General features: G+C 37.3%; 2 protein-coding genes and 1 pseudogene across 2 annotated transcripts; 2 read left to right on the forward strand and 1 right to left on the reverse strand.

Moving 5' to 3' along the window:
- Window positions 1-553: 553 nt before the first annotated feature.
- Window positions 554-2,231, forward strand: LOC129248089 (lysosomal aspartic protease-like). The gene has a single exon (XM_054887524.1). It carries the CDS (start codon window positions 611-613, stop codon window positions 1,805-1,807), a length of 1,197 nt encoding a protein of 398 aa, XP_054743499.1. The 5' UTR covers window positions 554-610; the 3' UTR covers window positions 1,808-2,231.
- A 2,501-nt stretch (window positions 2,232-4,732) lies between these two features.
- LOC129248884 (jerky protein homolog-like) lies at window positions 4,733-8,934 on the forward strand (annotated as a pseudogene).
- LOC129249190 (lysosomal aspartic protease-like) lies at window positions 7,477-10,803 on the reverse strand. Its single transcript, XM_054888856.1, has one exon. It carries the CDS (start codon window positions 10,759-10,761, stop codon window positions 9,619-9,621), a length of 1,143 nt encoding a protein of 380 aa, XP_054744831.1. The 5' UTR covers window positions 10,762-10,803; the 3' UTR covers window positions 7,477-9,618.
- Window positions 10,804-19,107: the final 8,304 nt, after the last annotated feature.

Genomic DNA, 19,107 nt, shown 5'->3' on the forward strand with positions numbered 1-19,107 from the left:
TTGATTATGTGCTTAGATATCTTGCAGTGGGAATCGAACGATAAATAAACCCGATAAATCATATTTTCGACAATTATGCCAAAATGTCAAAAAAGTTACTTTCAGACAAAACAAAAAACTTTGTTAAGACTTTTTTTAAACAACAGTATTCCTTTCGCTGTTCCAAAAATTATCGAAATGATCGATGGGTGCTGATAAGAGGCGTATTTATGTATTTTGGTTATCTCAGACAAATGCGTAAATATTTTGAACCTGAACTATGTAACAGTAGACAAATCATACGAAGAGCTTCAAGTGCGAATGAAACAACCGTAAAGGTGTTCACTAACTAGCGGCCACTGGATCTCTTCTTCAAGAATTTGCAATATCTGCACCCCCTCTCCTATGACTAATTTCTTTCTACTATCGTGTCAATTTGGAAATATATCTGTTTTATTATTATTATTGATAAGAAATTATGCGAATGTACCTCGGTATCTTGTGAGTAGAGGGCAGTATATAAATGGCTTGCACGGTACACCAAAGCAAGTTATTCTTTCGAGTTCTCTTGAGTTACAATATTACCACAAAGTTTGCTGCTTAGTTCGAACCGCCGCCAAATTCTTTAAAAATGTTCAAGTTGGCTGTAGCCATTTTGTGTTTGGCCTTGGTCGCCGACGCTGCACTCGTACGCGTACCGTTAAAAAAGAGCGGCAAGCGTAATTCCGTTAAGGATAGAAAAGCTCAGGGAGCTATGCTACGTAGCAAATATAATTCAACATTATTTGCCACATCCGAACAATTGAGCAACGCTTACAACGATGCCTACTATGGACCCATTACCATTGGCACGCCACCACAGAACTTTCTCGTTCTCTTCGATACCGGTTCGTCGAACTTATGGGTACCCGGCGCACCCTGTGCGGACAGCGATCTAGCTTGCCTATATCACAATACCTACAATGCGAGCGCCTCCTCCACTTATCGGGCAAATGGTGAGGCTTTCGCCATCCAATACGGCAGCGGCAGCCTTTCGGGTTACTTGGCTCAAGACACGGTAACGATTAGCGGCATGAACATTACCGGACAAACGTTTGCAGTAGCTACCTCCGAACCTGGTGACACTTTCGTCTACTCGGACTTTGATGGCATTCTTGGCATGGGCTATCAACAAATCTCTGTTGATAATGTGGAACCACCATTCTATAATTTGTATACAGAAGGTTGGATCGAGTCCCCGGTCTTCGGTTTCTACCTAACACGTAATGGATCAGCCAGCGATGGCACCGATGGTGGTGAACTTACACTTGGTGGCATTGATTCAAGCCATTATGTTGGTGAACTCACCTATGTGCCGGTCCAGAGTGAAGGCTATTGGCAATTCCAGATGGGCTGGGTCAGCATTAGCGAAACTTTGGCATGCGTCTATTGCTCAGCCATTGCCGACACCGGCACCAGTTTGATTGGTGTCCCCACTGAGTTGTATACCAACATTCAAAGCGGCATTGGTGCTCAACTCAATGATGATGGTGAATACGTTGTGAATTGCTCTCAGGTGGCTAGCTTGCCGAATGTTTACTTCTATATGGGTGGCACAATGTTCCACCTCACCAGTTCTGATTACATAATCGAAGCAGAAAATTATTATGGTGACACAGTTTGTATGTCTGTCTTCGAGGATTCCGGCTCGTCTTTGTGGATCCTTGGCGATGTCTTCATTGGAAAGTATTACACCGTTTTCGATTGGGGCAACAACCGAGTTGGTTTTGCCCCAGCTGCAATCAATAGTACGGCTTCCAGTTCCAGCTCCAGTTGCGTCTGCGCCTGACTCAAAAGAAATACATGGAAAACCAAAGACTGGCTAAAGGAGTTTAAACTAATTGTGTTATTTAACCTCTTTTACTATTTGATTTCATAAATATTAGAAAAAAAAGAGGTTGTCTGTAAAGTCGGTTTACTGACGATAGTTTAACGTAACAACGTCATAAGAAAATATTGATGGAATGGTTGCAATTTTTAAAACAAAATTTTAATTTTATTTGTTTGATAGATATTTTGTATGGATATAGAGGAGGAGGTAAATGGAATTGCAATGGAATAGGTCAAGTTACATTTACACAAACGTGAAAAATGACGAAACATTTATCAAATTCATGAAAGATCTGTTCAATTTCGATTGTGCATCAGACGTTAATAAGTCAACAACACTAAGAGGCACCATCATCGATTTGCCTTTTTCAAGACACTTTACACTCGAAATACTCCCTTTCATTTCCTACTTTTCCTATCATCGTCCTATTCTCAACAGAGAATGGATTCATTACCATGCACACAGGAAGAAGGCATATGCAAATATAAGTATGTGAGTTTATATACAAATGCGCATATACATACATATATATGCTCACTCAAGTGGGACAGAGCAAGATGTCGAACGTTGCCGAACGCGGGGGCCGATTGTGCTCTTTGTCGTTCGTTCCGCGCTCTCGCTGGCAGTTCAAGCACATTAGCTTACATTTGCTTGCGTACGGAATAGATTCGTATATTTGATATGTCCTTATGACTTGTATGCATCTTTACATATAGATTTCTTCTTTTTGAACATTGCGCGAAATTGTATATGTATATGTATGTTTATATACATATATTAGTATACAACTTATCTTATAAGGTATGTGGTAAATATTACCATACATTTGTTCCTTCATATATAATAAAAAAATTAATAATAATAACATTAAAACAACAGATATTATTAACAAACTTGGTTTTATTTTAAATTCTTCAAGTAAATCAAATTAATAATAATCAATAAGAAGGCATATGCAAATACAAATACGTGAATTTATATATGTACATATGCGCATATACATACATATATACGCTCACTTAAGTAGGAGATAGCAAGATGTCGAACGTTGCCGTTCGTTTGCTTTGTCATTCGTTCCGCGCTTTCGCTTGCAGTTCATTCAAGGTAACAGCAATGAGCAAGGTAACGACAAATGAGCAAGGTAACGGCAATGAGCAAGGTAACGACAAATGAGCAAGGTAACGATAAATGAGCAAGGTAACGACACATTTTTTCGTGCGTGCAGCCGGCTAAATCGAATTATAAGACGTTATCACGTCAAAAAGCACTTCTTCTTTGTTATGTTTGAAATTTTTCGTACTACCGACTTTTGAAGGATACATTTTGAGGTGATCATAGAGTTTGATTGATAAATGAATTTAGCGAAAGTACAATAAATTCAGGTAATAATTAAATTAACGTTGAGAAGTCATTACATGGAAAGAGGAGTTGTCGACGCCAAAGACCTCATTTCAGGCTCCGTTGAACGGCGCCAGGTAGTTTGTGGTCTGCCTACCTTTCGTCCCTTTACCTGGCTGTTGATAGTGGTTCCATCGCAGCGTCTGTTTGGTGACGTCATTGTCACTCTTCCCCATTGCCATTTCCTTCTGCGGATTTCAGTCACCACATCGAATTAATTAGTCTTCCTCAGTAATTCGGAGTTAGGTATAGTACGAGGGCAGAAAATTCGCATTATGCGGCGCAAGTAGCGATTAATGAATGTTTGGAGATGCCTTGTGATCATTACAGTGACCTTCCAGGACCTAGCAGGATCGACTTGACGCATGCGTTGGAAATTCGCAGTTATGTTATTATTTTGCGAGAGCGGTGCAAGCGTGCCGAACGGCACTTTGGCTTTGGTAATTCTGCTTTCAAAGTCAGTCTCACTTCCTGCATCTGCGGCGATCATAGATACTCAATATACATATGCGCCCTAGCAAATTCACCACTGATGGGAGATTCAGAGTAGCATTTAAAGCGGCTTAAAGGCTGCACTTAACATAAACCTGCTAGGCATTCCTTCTCGTAGTGAAAGCGCTGCCAATCTTCGGTTGAAGAGAGGGAAGCGTTTAGAAGCAATCCTTTTAAATACTGAGTCTAAAACCGAGCATACGACTACTCACGAAAACACTATCGAGGCACGAGACTATTAGTCGCACGCCTACCAGGGTCGAAGCAACGCCAAACGATTTCTAAAGTAGCTGAAAAGTATGAAGTGGGAGGCATCGTATATTTGAAACTTCCATTGCGACTGCTTTGCGCTTTGAAGAATGCGCTTCAGATTTTTGCCAGAGCACTTCATCGCGGAAGGAAACAGTTAAGGCACAGACTGGTGGGTAGGGTTGGCTAGATTCGGCAGAAGATCGGTATGGGATCGGAATGTAAAGATAGAATTTGGGAAGTCATTATTTCCTGGCATCACAATGCACCTCTTTGACTATGGATTGCACATCTTAAAACACACACAATCTAACCTGAATATGCGTTACGTTTGCTAATGTCTTTCACTATTTATTATATGCCAAGTTTTGTACCCTCTCGGAATATGTGTACACCCTTTCTACCCCTCTCAGTAGCCTATTACCGTTTGCCATTTGTTTGTCTGCTACGAGGGCGGAGCGATAAGTCCGTGACTTTTTGTATTTCTGACCTCTTTACTGAAAAAGAAATACTGCTCCTGTCAACAGGCATCTGTCAGTTGACTCCTGTCAAAATTTGAACGTGCTGCGTCAGTTAGTTTGTGTTTTACAGCTACCTTTATCAGACTACCCAGTAATTTGAGGAGAAAATGGAAAAAACTGAATTTCGTGTGCTTATTAAGCATTATTTTTTGCGAAAAAAAAACATTACCGAGACCAAAGCTAAGCTTAATAAAAACTATAGGGACTCTGCACCATCGATTCAATGGTAAAAAAGTGGTTTACTGAATTTCGTTGTGGCCGTACAAGCACTGAAGATGCCGAACGTCCTGGACGCCCAGTTGAGGTCTCTATACCCGAAACAATCGAAAAAATTCACGATATGGTGTTGTCCGACCGAAGATTGAAAGTGCGAGAGATTGTGGAAGCCGTAGGGATCTCGCATGGTTCACTGGTTCCAATTTTGAATGATCACTTGGGCATTAGAAAGCTTTCCGCAAGATGGGTGCCGCGTTTGCCCACAGTCGACCACAAACGCAATCGTGTAGCAACTTCACAGGAAGGTTTGGCGTTGTTTAATCTCAATATGGAGGAGTTTTTGCGCCGTTTTGTAACCGTGGACGAAACATGGATCTATCACCACACACCAGATTTGGTCTCTGGATCTCAACAGTCAAAAAAGTGGGTTTCTAAGGGTGAATCGGCGCCAAAAAAGGCCAAGGTGGGTTTGTCAGCCAATAAAGTTATGGCGACTGTTTTTTGGGATGCACGTGGGATAATCCACATTGACTACCTTCAAAAGGGAAAAACAATCAATGGGGAATATTATGCCAACTTATTGGACCGATTCAATAACGATTTGAAAAAAACCGACCTCATTTGGCCAAGAAAAAAGTGCTTTTCCACCAAGACAATGCAAGGGTGCACACTTGTGCAGTTGCCATGGCAAAAATCCATGAATTGGGCTATGCATTGCTCCCTCATCCGCACTATTCTCCAGATTTGGCTCCGAGTGACTACTTCTTGTTCCCAAATCTGAAGAAATGGCTTGGTGGAAAAAGATTTGACTCCAATGATGATGTCATCTCGCAAACAAAGGCCTATTTTGAGGACCTCGATAAATCATATTTTTTGGAAGGGATAAAAAAATTGGAGAAGCGTTGGGCAAAGTGTATAGAACTCAAAGGAGACTACGTTGAAAAATAAAATGATTTATTTATCAAAAAGTCTATGTTTTATTCCAAAAGTCACGGACTTATTGACCCGCCCTCGTACCATTCAACTTCACAAAGAAGGTGTATGTGTTAAAATACTATCGCCCATGACGCGCACTGCAATTGAACGATAGCGCAAGAGCAGAAGAACGAGCTGTATCAAAAAAGTAAGTTGGAGGCCAAAAATGTTAGTATAAAAAGTAGAGGTACCAGAAAATAAGATTACAGCCATATACATTTACCTTCAGGAACTATGGCAGAGGAAAGTTATTTCAAGCACATGGAAAGTAATCTGGAAGTTTTTCCTGCTGACATTTGATCGTGCCGCGATGATACGTTTTAAGTATCAGCTTTGCTCCAATGTGTAGACTGTACTGTCATATTCTGAATGTAAAGAGACTTGAGACTTGAAATGGTAGCAGTTCGCCTCAAAGAAGGTTCATTAATGCACAGAGCAGCGAGTCGTTGAATCCTTTCTAGTGGCTTTATTTATGTCAGTTTTCTTGTCGCTGTCCACCATTTCCATTCAATTAAAGCGTTACTAATATCCTCAGGAGAGAGGCAAAGACCTCCAAAGTTCAGGGCATAAACTAAGTCAGAAGAAAAGTCGGACGGAGGATCAACTGCGGCATTTTTGTTTTTCATATTATTGATTTTATACTTATTGGATTTTATTTACATTTATGTTTATTTTCATATTTATTTATAGATATAATTTTCGTACATAGTAAAAGTAAGCCCTATAGGACTATTTGATCTTATAATTATAACATTTGATCAAAGAGCAACTTACAAGTGAAATAACAATTTCTGTATTTCATGCATTTGTATACAATTTAGTTTCTGATGAGAAATGTGAGAACAAATTAGAAAGAAAATAATATCAGCGGTAGCTAAATACAGCAATATTGAAATTCCATGCTTGAGCTGAAAAGTCAATCACTCTTAAAATTACAGTTTGTGCGCTCTCACTCTCTTATATTAAAGTACATCGTATAATGGGATTGGGACTTCTCTCTAACGCATCGCGTATTTTTCTATCAAATGAGGAGGCTTTTTTGCTTTCTTTTTATTTATATTTCTATTTAGTTTTTAAATAAATGTATAATATTTACTTTTTTCAAATAAATTTCACATTTATTTTGCACTGCGCAATAAAGAATTCAATGAAAATTCGCGCATAATTTTAAAAAATTGCTTACGAAAATACAACAGTAATTTTATGTTTTATAGAAAACTAGTCAAAATTTGTATCAAAAGCTTGCAGATATCACAAATGGCGCTTGCTTAATTGCACTCCAATTTATATTTTGTTACATCTTCTATATTTCAATACTTCAGAGTTGTGCTTTATGCAGCCCGCGAAAAAAATAGCGCCTGAACAGTTTGACAAATTTGAGCAATTTATTTATTTATTTTTTATTTTAAATTATTTTTCTATAAAAACATAGTTCATGCTGTAATAAACACCTTATTAAGCAGGGCTTCAAACTTTGTACAAAATTTAGAAAAACTCGACAGATTATTTTCAAAATTTTAAAATTATAAAAAAAATTAGGATTTAAAAACAGAAAATTTGGGAAAGCAGCCCATTAAATTTAAGTGTTATAAAGCGCATGTTTTAAGTTGCTAGAATAGCCTGTTGATTTTTTATACTTTTTTCCTTGTTAGGCTGGCACATTTTCTCTATAAAAAAATTCACGAAGAAAATACGAAGCACCGCCAAGAATAAAATATATAAAAAATCCACGATTTTTTTTCATATGGAGAAAATATTCAACAGCTTCGGGGGAAATAATTATCAGAAATCAACAAGAATTTTGAGCCACATCAAACTTGCACTTTATTATGCTAAAATTTAAGGGACTATAAAACTGTGTACTAAATTTTTTTTTTAATTCCGAGCAAACATTTTGTTGCAAATTTTACGAATTTTGTAAATGTTGTACTAAGTTTGAAATTTAGACTAAAATTGGATTAAAAAAGAACCATTTTTAGAAAAAAAATATTTTAGAAAAAAATATAAAAATACAGCGCACGCGCGATAACGTGAACGCTCTAAAGCGTGAACACCCCAAAACGTGAACAGACATTTTTGTGCATTGACTACTCTAAAACGTGAACAAACCCAAAAAGCTCTATAACATGAACAATAAACGTTACAATTATTTGAATGTACTTACTTTACATTGATCTCAAGTAATTCTGAAATTGGCGAATCCCCTAATTATAAAATAGGCATTTTTTTCGTAATTGCATGTAAGGAGTAAAATAGTTCAGTCGCTGCTTTCGCAACCTCAGATAGTGGATCTGTTTAAAGAAAAACTTAAAGCTAAAATGGCCGAATTGGAGTTGTGCAACGATCAGTTATATAATACTGATCAGTCAGGGTTATTCTGGAGACTTTTGCCAGAGAAAACGTACGCGTCCAGTTTGGAGAAGAGAGCCCCAGGGGCAAAGTTCGAGAAGCAGCGAATCACGTTTTTATGCTTTTCAAACGCCACTGGATCCCACAAGCTTAAGCTTTTGGTAATTGGAAAGGCGAAGAATCCACGCTGCTCTAAAAACTTTCAGTGTCTCACCGACTATAAGAGCTCGAAATTCGCCTGGATGACGTCGGCTATTTTCAAACAATGGTTTCATGAGTCATTTGTTCCAAAGATAAATATTCCTTTTAAGTTTTGTCCGATTTTTATGGTTAACTGGTTGTTTTTTAAGGTTACATCGTTTTTAAAGGAGAAAGCCCTACCAATTAAAGCTCTCCTCCTAATCGACAACGCTCCTTCTCACCCAAATGAAGCTGAACTGGCAACGGAGAATGGGCAAATTTCGGCAATGTTTATGCCACCAAACGTTACTCCCGTCATTCAACCGATGGAACAGAATGCAATAAAAATCACTAAGTTGCATTACAGAAACAGGCTTCTAGCCTTAGCTTCAATAGCAGCGCCAAAGTCTGATTTGCTCGAGTCGTTGAAAAAAATTAACTTAAAAACAGCTATAAATCTTTTGGATGCGGCTTGGTTTCTTGTTGGTGAACTAACATTAGCTAAATGCTGGAACAGTATTTTAAATTTTGCGGTAAACAATGATGAACCCGAACATAATGTTCCGTTGGCGGTTTTAAAAGAAAAATGGGAAGCTGAACTTCGCACCTCGTTCGTGTTCGTAGATATGCTCAAAGATAGCATGAAAAAACTTTTTTATTAAAAATTTCAGATTGAATTCACGTTACCAGCCATTCATGAATTGAACGAAGATATCAAGGAGGGCAATGCAGATGACGATCATCAGCAAGAGGACGAAACCGATAACGACAGCGTATCAGAGCAACTGGAGAAAATTAAGCCGACTGAAGTAGTTGAAATTTTCAACAAGGCGTTAAAATGGGCTGGTCATGAAGACGTCGATCTAGATGATATGATTGTGCTAAGACGATTAAGGGAGAACGCTGTGCTTCAAATTTTAGAAAAACAGAAGATGCGAAAAAAGATAACTGATTTTTTTTAAATAAAACCATCGTACGACTTAATTCTCAATTAATATATATGTAACGAAAACAAGAATAAAATGTGAATTTAAATGTGAAAAAATATATTTACTTAGTCTTTTTGGGCATTCCAAAACGTGGTTTGAGTTAGTTCACGTTATCGAGCGTGCGCTGTATACAATTTTTTATAAATATTTTTTTAATATTTTTTTATAAAAAAATAAACACATAAATAGTCGGAACTGATCAAAATATTGAGATGTATACGTAATTATTATAATATACCGCTAAATTTCTCTTCAACACTCCTATTTGATATTTTGTTAAATATCTTTAAAAAATGTCTTCCTTACCCACAAACTACACATACTCGCACACACCCACAATAATGGGCAATATAACTCCGAGACAGGTGGCACTCCAAACTGAAGTGCCACCTTTTTCGTTTCATGCGGCCAAACCAAAACCAACTCGGTTGTTGCCCCAATCGAAAACGGTGTAATACTTTCCAATAAAGACATCACCAAGAATCCAGAAATTTGTGCCGCCATCTTCGAAGGCCGACATACACACAATTTCACCATTTTTATTTTCGAGTTCAACAATATATTCAGCACTGCTGAGAGTAAACGTAGTGCCAGCAATTTGGAACGAAATCGGCGGCAGAATATCCACATTGGCGCATTCCACCAAGTATTCACCCGTTTTATTGGGCAAAGCACCAATAGAGTTTTGTATATTCTTATGAAGGTGAGTTGGCACAGCAATCAAGCTGGTGCCAGTATCAGCAATGGCGGAGCAATTGTAACAGGTTTTAGTCAAACCTACGCTTACCCATTCCATCTGGAATTCCCAATACATCTGTCGTGAGACTGGCACATACGTGAGTTTGCCAACAAAGTGTTTCGGATCCACACCGCCGAGTGTAAGTTCGCCACCTTTCCGCGATGTACCATTACGGGCCAAGTAGAAAGCAAAGACAGGCGAGTCGATTAAACCCTGCTTGTATAAATTATAAAATGGTGGCACTACATTATCAATAGCTAAATGTTGATAGGCCATGCCAAGTATGCCATCGAATTTCGTATCGGCGAAGGTGGTATCAGGCTCTGCGGTTGCTACGGCGAAAGTTTGACCGCTTATGGCCAAACCAGCAACGCTCACGGTGTCCTCAACTAAGTAACCCGTAAGATTGCCGCTGCCATATTTTATGCGGAAAGCTTTACCATTTGGCCGATATGTACTGGATGCGTTCGCGTTGTAGGTATTGTGTTTTTGGCAAGCCTTATTGGTGGCATCGCACGGTGCTCTGGGTACCCATAAGTTCGATGAGCCAGTATCGAAAAGAACGTTAAAAGTCTGCGGTGGTGTGCCAATTGTGATAGGTCCATAGTACTCATCGTCGACGTAATTGCTCAGTTGTTCTGAGGATATAGAATGACTTGAATTGTACTTCCCACGCAATACAGCTAGCATCGTGCCGCGATTCTCTAGACTCCTCATTTTGCAGGGCTTTAACAATGGAATACGTAGGATATCGGCAACGACGGCCAACCCCAAACACAACACGACTACTATTAGTTTTAACATTTTAACTGACCAGCCCGAAATGCGAGCAACACATGAGGTAAGTTGGAATATTAAATGTTAAATTTCGTCGGTTTGGCGTCAAAGCTCTTTATATACTATTCAACACTTTTTACTTACTGTGTGTCATACCTTACCGATACGTGTCATTTCTCATTTCTTATCGACGGTAGTGGACAAAGCGCTTTTTAAGCTTCTAAGTGTGCATATAGTTAGTATGTACAGTATGCAAAATTTATATTAGTACACCCCCTTATAAATAAAAAAACACGTATATTTTCAAATTAATTTTAAAACAAATGCTTGAAACCGTTTTATTTTATAGATAATTAACTATAGGTCTATCGATAAGTTCGTGCGGTTTTACAACAGATGGCGTAACTTGATTATTATTCCATCGATCCACATTTCCAAACATTCATTGGAGAGCTACTGTCGTAAGGCACAAACGTCAGTATAAGTTTTTTATTTGAAGCGTAAACAACAATATTTTTACCACACTTGAAAATGTCGAATTTCGTGCCAAATAATGTGTTTTTGCGGGGAATTTTTTAATATAATATGAAGAAAAAAGCAGCCGAAAGTCATCGTATCTTGGTGGAAGTTTATGGTGAGCATGCTCTAGCTGAGCGAACGTGCCAGAAGTGGTTTGCACGCTTTAAAAGTGGTGATTTTGGCTTGGAAGACGAAGAACGCGAGGGTGCGCCGCCAAAGTTCATGGATACCGAATTGGAGGAATTGCTCGATCAAGATCCGGCTCAAACGCAAGAAGAGGTTGCAAAAACTTTGGGAGTTGATCAATCAACCATTTCCAAACGTTTAAAAGCCATGGGAATGATCCGAAAGGTAGGCCATTGGGTGCCGTATGAATTGAAGCCAAGAGACGTTGAACGCCGTTTTATGGCATGCGAACAACTGCTTCAACGGCACAAAAGAAAGGGTTTTTTGCATCGAATTGTGACTGCCGATGAAAAGTGGGTCCATTACGACAATCCAAAACGTCGGGCAACGTATGGATACCCTGGCCATGCTTCAACATCGACGTCGGCGCAGAATATTCATGGCCTGAAGGTTATGCTGTGTATCTGGTGGGACCAGCTGGGTGTTGTGTATTATGAGCTACTGAAACCGAATGAAACGATTACGGGGGATGTCTACCGACGACAATTGATGCGTTTGAGCCGAGCACTGCGAGAAAAACGGCCGCAATACGCCGATAGACACGACAAAGTTATTTTGCAACATGACAATGCTCGGCCACATGTTGCACAAGTGGTCAAAACATACTTAGAAACGCTCAAATGGGATGTCCTACCCCACCCGCCGTATAGTCCAGACCTTGCGCCATCCGATTACTATCTCTTCCGATCGATGCAACATGGCCTGGCTGACCAGCACTTCCGTAATTACGATGAAGTCAAAAAATGGATCGATTCGTGGATTGCGGCAAAACCGACCGAATTTTTCACAAAGGGAATCCGTGAATTGCCAGAAAGATGGGAAAAAGTAGTAGTAAGCGATGGACAATACTTTGAATATTAAATTTGTAACCATTTTACGTCAATAAAGTTTCAAATTTCGAAAAAAAACCGCACGAACTTAAACATAGTCCTATAAATAAGGCCAAATAACAAAACCGTTCACAAAGTGTATTGAATTGCAAAAAAAAAAAAATAAGAAAGAAAAAAATTAACACTTTTCACAGAAGCAAAATTCGTATTAGTGCACATGTATTTTTAATGATTTAAAGAGGAAATAAAAGATAGTTCAGAAAATTAATATTTTGTAGGATACCCTCGTTGCCTTAGAACAGCAGACAATCTCTTCGGCATAGATTCCACCAATTTTTTTGTGAGATTTGGAGAAATCTTCTTCCACTCTGATTTTAGGACTTTTTTTAAATGTTCTCGCTTCCTTATTTGATGATGTTTCAGTTGCTTTTTGAAAATCGACCATAAATTTTCTATGGGATTAATATCCGGGCTTTATGGTGGTGTTTTGAGATAATTTGGACAGTTATAAAGGATCCATAACCTTGTATCCAACGCCGTGTGCTTAGGGTCGTTATCTTGTTGGAATATACATTTTTTTTTGCAACCGAATTTTTTGGCACTTTTGCGTAGATTCTTTTTTTAAATATCAATATATTGCCTCGCAGTCATAATTCCATCAATAAAATGCAACTTTCCTACTCCGTTTGCCCCGAAACATCCCCATACCAACAGAGAACCACCACCGTGCTTGAAAGAAGGCTGCAGATTTCGTTTTTGAAGGCAAGTATTACAGTCTCTCCAAATTTTTATGCGTCCATCGGACATTTTTATATTAAATTTACACTCGTCCGAAAAAATTACCCTTTTCCAAAATCGCATATTTTTGTTTAAATATTGCCTGGCGAATATTGCCACGCTTTCTTCTATTGACTGAGCTTACATACGGTTTTCTAACCGCAGTTCTGCTTCTAAATCCCAATTTACATAATTGCGCACTGTTTGAGGTGTAACTTTGATAGAAACGTATTTTTCTAGTTCTGCAGCTAGTGAAACTCCACTGACGGTGGGATCTTTCCTGATAAGGCGTTTCAAATAAGTCTTGTGCCTCTGTCCAAGCTTTGCCCTGTTCACATTTCGAAGCTTTTTGTCAATCCTTCCACTGTCTCTATAAATTTTTACTACGTTTTGTCTTGTAGACACTCTTTTCTGCAATGTTCTCGCAATTTCGCGTAAAGACTTTCCGTTTTTGTTAATATTTATTATTAATCTCCTAGTTTCGTTTGATAATTCACTTACTTTAGGCGACATTGCAAACTAACTCTGCGAACTTCAACAAATGGCTACTAAAACGCAACTGCCAAAGGTTAAACATTGAATGTTTAACACAATCGTTTCGAAAATAACGGTAAATACCAACAAATTGTTTACAAATTCAACGCATACTAAGTGTACTAATACGAATTTTGCCTGCAGTAGAAATAGCTACACTGCTACTAAACCTATTTTTTTCAATTCTATGCAAATGTTTCGGAGTTTTTGTTATTATTCTATTTTTTTATGAATTATATTGTACAATACCGCACTACGATTGAAATCAATTGCTTTAAAGTAAATTTGAAAATATACGTGGTATTTTTATTTTTAAGAGGGTGTACTAATACGAACTTTGCATACTGTACATATTTTTAAGCATAACATTTGCATGCACAGACATGTAAGTATGTAGGTAGTGTTTTAATAAAAATGCGAACAATTTAAGGCCCGTCATCACAGCTGGCGTTTACCCCAAATTGTCACACCTACTATTATCCGCCATTTTCTCGAGTATTTGTAGTAAATGTTGCTACAAATGTTAATATATAAAAAAAATAGACATCCACTAATATTTTGTTGTAATATGATAGCGTGCACAACGATCACAACTTGTAGAGAGAGTATGCATAGATGAGACTGAGACTGTTTCGTGTGGGTCGCTCGAAGTGTTGGTGGCTCCATTTAGACCAGATTTCGACAAAGCTTACTAGTGCGAGCAGTACACTCAACACACGCATTCTTACGCTCTCAAAATCAAAGGATGATAGATTTACCAGGTTTGCTCTTTAACTATGCTCAAAAAGAAAAGTGTGCGGGGAACTTTGCCTGCCACGTTACTTGAGAATTCGGTAGTCGAATTCTGCACGATCATTTCACATGTATTCATACACTCGCCCAATCAGTCGTTGTTCAGATGGCAACGAAATGTCTTTGGTTGATTTTGTTCGTATATCAGCAACACAATTTCAGTTTTTTGTAAACGCTGAGAGCTGAATAACGGTCTGCTTAACAGCACTCCTCTAAAAATCTTTTCATCATGGTGATCCGCTAATATTTTATTCCTATATGAAGACGTGCACAGCCGTGATGGAAAGAATAATGAGATGGTGCCTATCGTGGTACCGTTACTTTGGTCTCAGCAAATTTGACAGTGACATTTCCTCGTATGGCCAGATTAACATTTTCTTTACTTGATTTAGCATTTTTTTCGTTATTTAGCCTCGGAGTTTTAGTTCTCTCTTCATGACATTTTTCTAGCCTGTTCTAATTAAAATGTAATGTTTATAATTTTGTAAAATATACATTTTTTTAAATTAGTTCAATATTTTCTCTCAGTTTTATTTAACTTTACTTTTTTTCAACATCTGGTCGCATTGCCCGCGATTGCGGTTATTGTTGGTGTTCTTCTCCTTTCAGCAGTCAAATCTCTCTCCCGTTACTGCAGTGTTATCTAGTTTTGGATATAAAAACGCACCAAAATGCTCATTTAAAGTAAATAAAATACCAACTTTTTGTATGAATTTTGTATGCGTGCCAAATTGTCTTCTTGTCTTCTGCGTTTTTTTTTTAAATAAAAGTGTTATGCTTATGTATAATTTAATTTATGAGTTTTTTTTGTTAAGCGAGACTCTTTTATTAAGGGAACGACTTTTTTGCTATATTTGAGGTTATGTAACTGATAAGGTACTCTTTTCGTAAAACTGTCAGTATGGTTTCTTTAGTATTTTCTGGTATTTTATGGCTTATTTTTACGATGAGTACAACTCTTGAAGCTCTATGTCCCACTAAGGATTGAGGACCGCAAAAAACGATAACACCTCTGTGGTTTCAATTCGCATTCAGTAAATTCAAACGCTTTTTAAAATATGTAAAAAGGTTTTCAATATTAAGAAGAGTTGAAAGAAATTTTAATAATTTAATATTCAAACATAACCTTAAATGGAACAAAAAATTCAATTTTCCCTTTCAAAATATCAAATTTTATAAGAACCAACAAATTTTCATTAACACTAAAGTCTTCGCAGAGTGGCCTTTTTTAACCGTCTTTTGTATAATAATACAGTTTTATTATTATTATTAATTTGGTTTACTTGAAGAATTTAAAATAAAACCAAGTTTGTTAATAATACCTGTTGTTTTAATGTTATTATTAATTTTTTTATTATATATGAAGGAAAAAATGTATAGTAATATTTACCACATACCTTATAAGATATGTTGTATACTAATATATGTATATAAACATGCATGTACATATACAATTTCGCGCAATTTTCAAAAAGAATAAATCTATTGTATATGTAAAGATGCATACAAATCATATGGACATATCAATTATACGAATCTATTCCGTACGCAAGCAAATGTAAGCTAATGTGCTTGAACTGCCAGCGAGAGCGCGGAACGAACGACAAAGAGCACAATCGGCCCCCGCGTTCGGTAACGTTCGACATCTGGCTCTGTCCTACTTGAGTGAGCATATATATGTATGTATATGTATGTATATGCGCATTTGTATATAAATTCACATACTTGTATTTGCATATGCCTTCTTCCTGTGTGCATGGTAATGAATATCTTTCATGAATTTGATAAATGTTTCGTCATTTTTCACGTTTGTGTAAATGTAACTTGATCAATTCCATTACGATTCCATTTACCTCCTCCTCTATATCCATACAAAATATCTATCAAACAAATAAAATTAAAATTTTGTTTTGAAAATTGCAACCATTCCATCAATATTTTCTTATGACGTTGTCACGTTAAACTATCGTCAGTAAACCGACTTTACAGACAACCTCTTTTTTTAACTTAAAGTTTCGGTAGCTTTTTGGGTATAAAAAAGCACTAAATTTATTGTGGAGAGCAAATGGTGGGCAACACTGCACAACTCGGAAAAACGTGACGTCACGCACTCTTGATGGGCGCAAACTTCTTTCTATCATTCTTGCAAGAACTCTATGTAGGCTGATTACGGTCAGATGTTCGCATTCAAATCCGTAACGGGTAAATTTTTTTCACTTATCTTCTGTCTAAGAGTTTATAGCATTTCAATACAAAAAATATGTGGCGCATTTATAAGAATTTCAGTGTGTCTAGTCCGTTGAAGAATGTGTCTCAGTAGAAATTGAATATGCTGATAAATTTATAAATAAAACAGGCAATGCCGCTGAAGTTTGTACTTTATAATCGCCTTTCAGTATTGCTTAGATTAAAAATTTTAAAAATTCGTGCAAAATTGCATTACTCTACCTGAGTACCTACGTACAGCAAACTACAGTAATTAAGTTTATTTTAAAATGCAGAATTTGCCATTGAAAAGTGAATACTTTATGCCTCACGAACTCATAAATCAAATTGCTAATTGAAAATATATTCACTTGACTGCAAGCCTTGAAAAAAGTAAATGTTACTATAATTTTTTTATCTAAATCGCTTTACTTACAATACTGTGATTATATTTATATCTAACTACTTATTCATATGTTCATATGTACATACATACATACATACATACATACATACTTACATATATCTAAATAAAGAAAATTCTGTTCAGCAGAAACTGATAAAGAAGAGCTTATGGGCATGAGTAGTTTTAGTTATCTACATTACTTTTTATATCGAAATATTTAAAAAAATCAGTTGTACATACATATAAATGTATATGTATGTATCTTACATAGCTACGTAACATTTTTAGCGAACTTTTATTAAGTTAGTAATGCCTTGTATCTCCTCTCTCTCTTACCAATTACCTCATTATATTTACATACGTCTATTCATTGAGTCAACAAGGGGCTGAAAAAAAACAAACAAAAAAACCAAAAATGATATAAAAATTGTTTGCCTTTTTTTTGTATATCTGATTTTAAGTGAATTTTTTGATACTCTATAATATTTTTAACCCTATTTGGTATTGAGTTTACTAACTTTTCTGTTTCCTCAGTTGCAATCTTCGCAAATTTTGGCTGCATAACACTTTGCAAAAACTCCATACACGGGTGACTATGGGGTGTTTTGAGCTGTATTGAAGCTTTGTACAAGAGCCAAGTCTTAACCAATTCGGCTGTGTGTTTTGGGTCGTTATCTTGCTAGAACCAAAGCGTTGATAAGTCAAGACTTTCGTCACTCTGTTTCAAATGCATTTTTAAAATGTTCAAATACCCCCCTTTTCTCCATTGGCGATTCAATAAATTCTAACTGACCCACCGCACTTGTCGCCATGCATTCCCACACCATAACTAGCACCACCGCCGCCGTGTTTGGCTGTATGAAAAATCTATTTGTTTCCAAAACTCTGGCGGCTTATTTATAAAAAGTAACTAAAGGGTGTTTTTTTTAGAGTAAGTTTTTTCGTAGATCGTCTTTTTGACAGCTGTCACTTGATTTATGCTCAGTTTGGTTTGCCATTTCATAATGAATAGACTTACACCTGAACAACCTTTGCAAATCGTGCAAATTTATTACGAAAATAATGGTTCGGTTCGCGCGACGCATCACAAGAAAATTTTGTTCAGCGATGAAGCTCACTTTTGGTTGAATGCGTATGTCAATAAGCAAACTTGTCGCATTTGGAGTGAACATACTCCACAAGCCATTGCTGAGACGCCGTTACATCCTCAAAAAGTCACTGTTTGGTGTGCTCTATGGGCAGAGGGAATCATAGGTCCATATTTCTTTAAAAATGAAGCCGGCCATAATGTTACAGTCAACGGAGAGCGCTATAGAGCCATGATTAATGACTTTTTCGTGCCTGAATTGGACGATGTTGATGTGGACGACCTTTGGTTCCAACAAGACGGCGCTACATGCCATACAGCCAACGCAACAATCGATTTATTGAAGGAAACTTTTGGTGAGCGCATTATCTCGCGCCGTGGACCTGTGGCGTGGCCTCAAAGATCGTGCGATATAACACCGCTGGACTATTTCTTGTGGGGCTATGTGAAGTCGCTTGTCTACGCAGATAAGCCCGAGACGATTGACGTCTTGGAAGAGAATATTCGGCGCGTTATTGCTGACATACGGCTCCAATTGCTGCAAAAAGTGGTCGAAAATTGGGCCTCTCGGCTGGAATTTATTCGAGCCAGCCGCGGCGGCCACTTGCCCGAAATCATTTTTAAAACATAATGACAAACCCTTATCTCTATAATAAAGCTAAATTCTTGGCCATAACATTAAATTATATAAGTTTTATTTCATCTTGAAAACCTAACCTCTAAAAAAAACACCCTTTATTAGCCATGTTCTGTTCGAAAGTGATACAAACGGCTTTCATGGTGTCCACGTAAAAGAGCAATAAACATAAATAAAATAGAACGCAAAAAATTCCATCGAAAAAAAAATCGCTAAATTCCTCGCATAAATCTAAGCTTAATAACGGTAATGAATGTAAACAAACAAATTTATTTGATCAAAGCAGAGTTCGTACTAAAAACTTGACTTAACATATAAGGTTCACATTTGAGCTATTTATCTGTCAATGGCATTGATGCTTATTCTCTTTATGAGGTATTTAACCTACCTCCATCTCTAA

The sequence above is a fragment of the Anastrepha obliqua genome, chromosome 5, assembly GCF_027943255.1.
Source record: "Anastrepha obliqua isolate idAnaObli1 chromosome 5, idAnaObli1_1.0, whole genome shotgun sequence".
NCBI classification, from domain to species: domain Eukaryota; kingdom Metazoa; phylum Arthropoda; class Insecta; order Diptera; family Tephritidae; genus Anastrepha; species Anastrepha obliqua.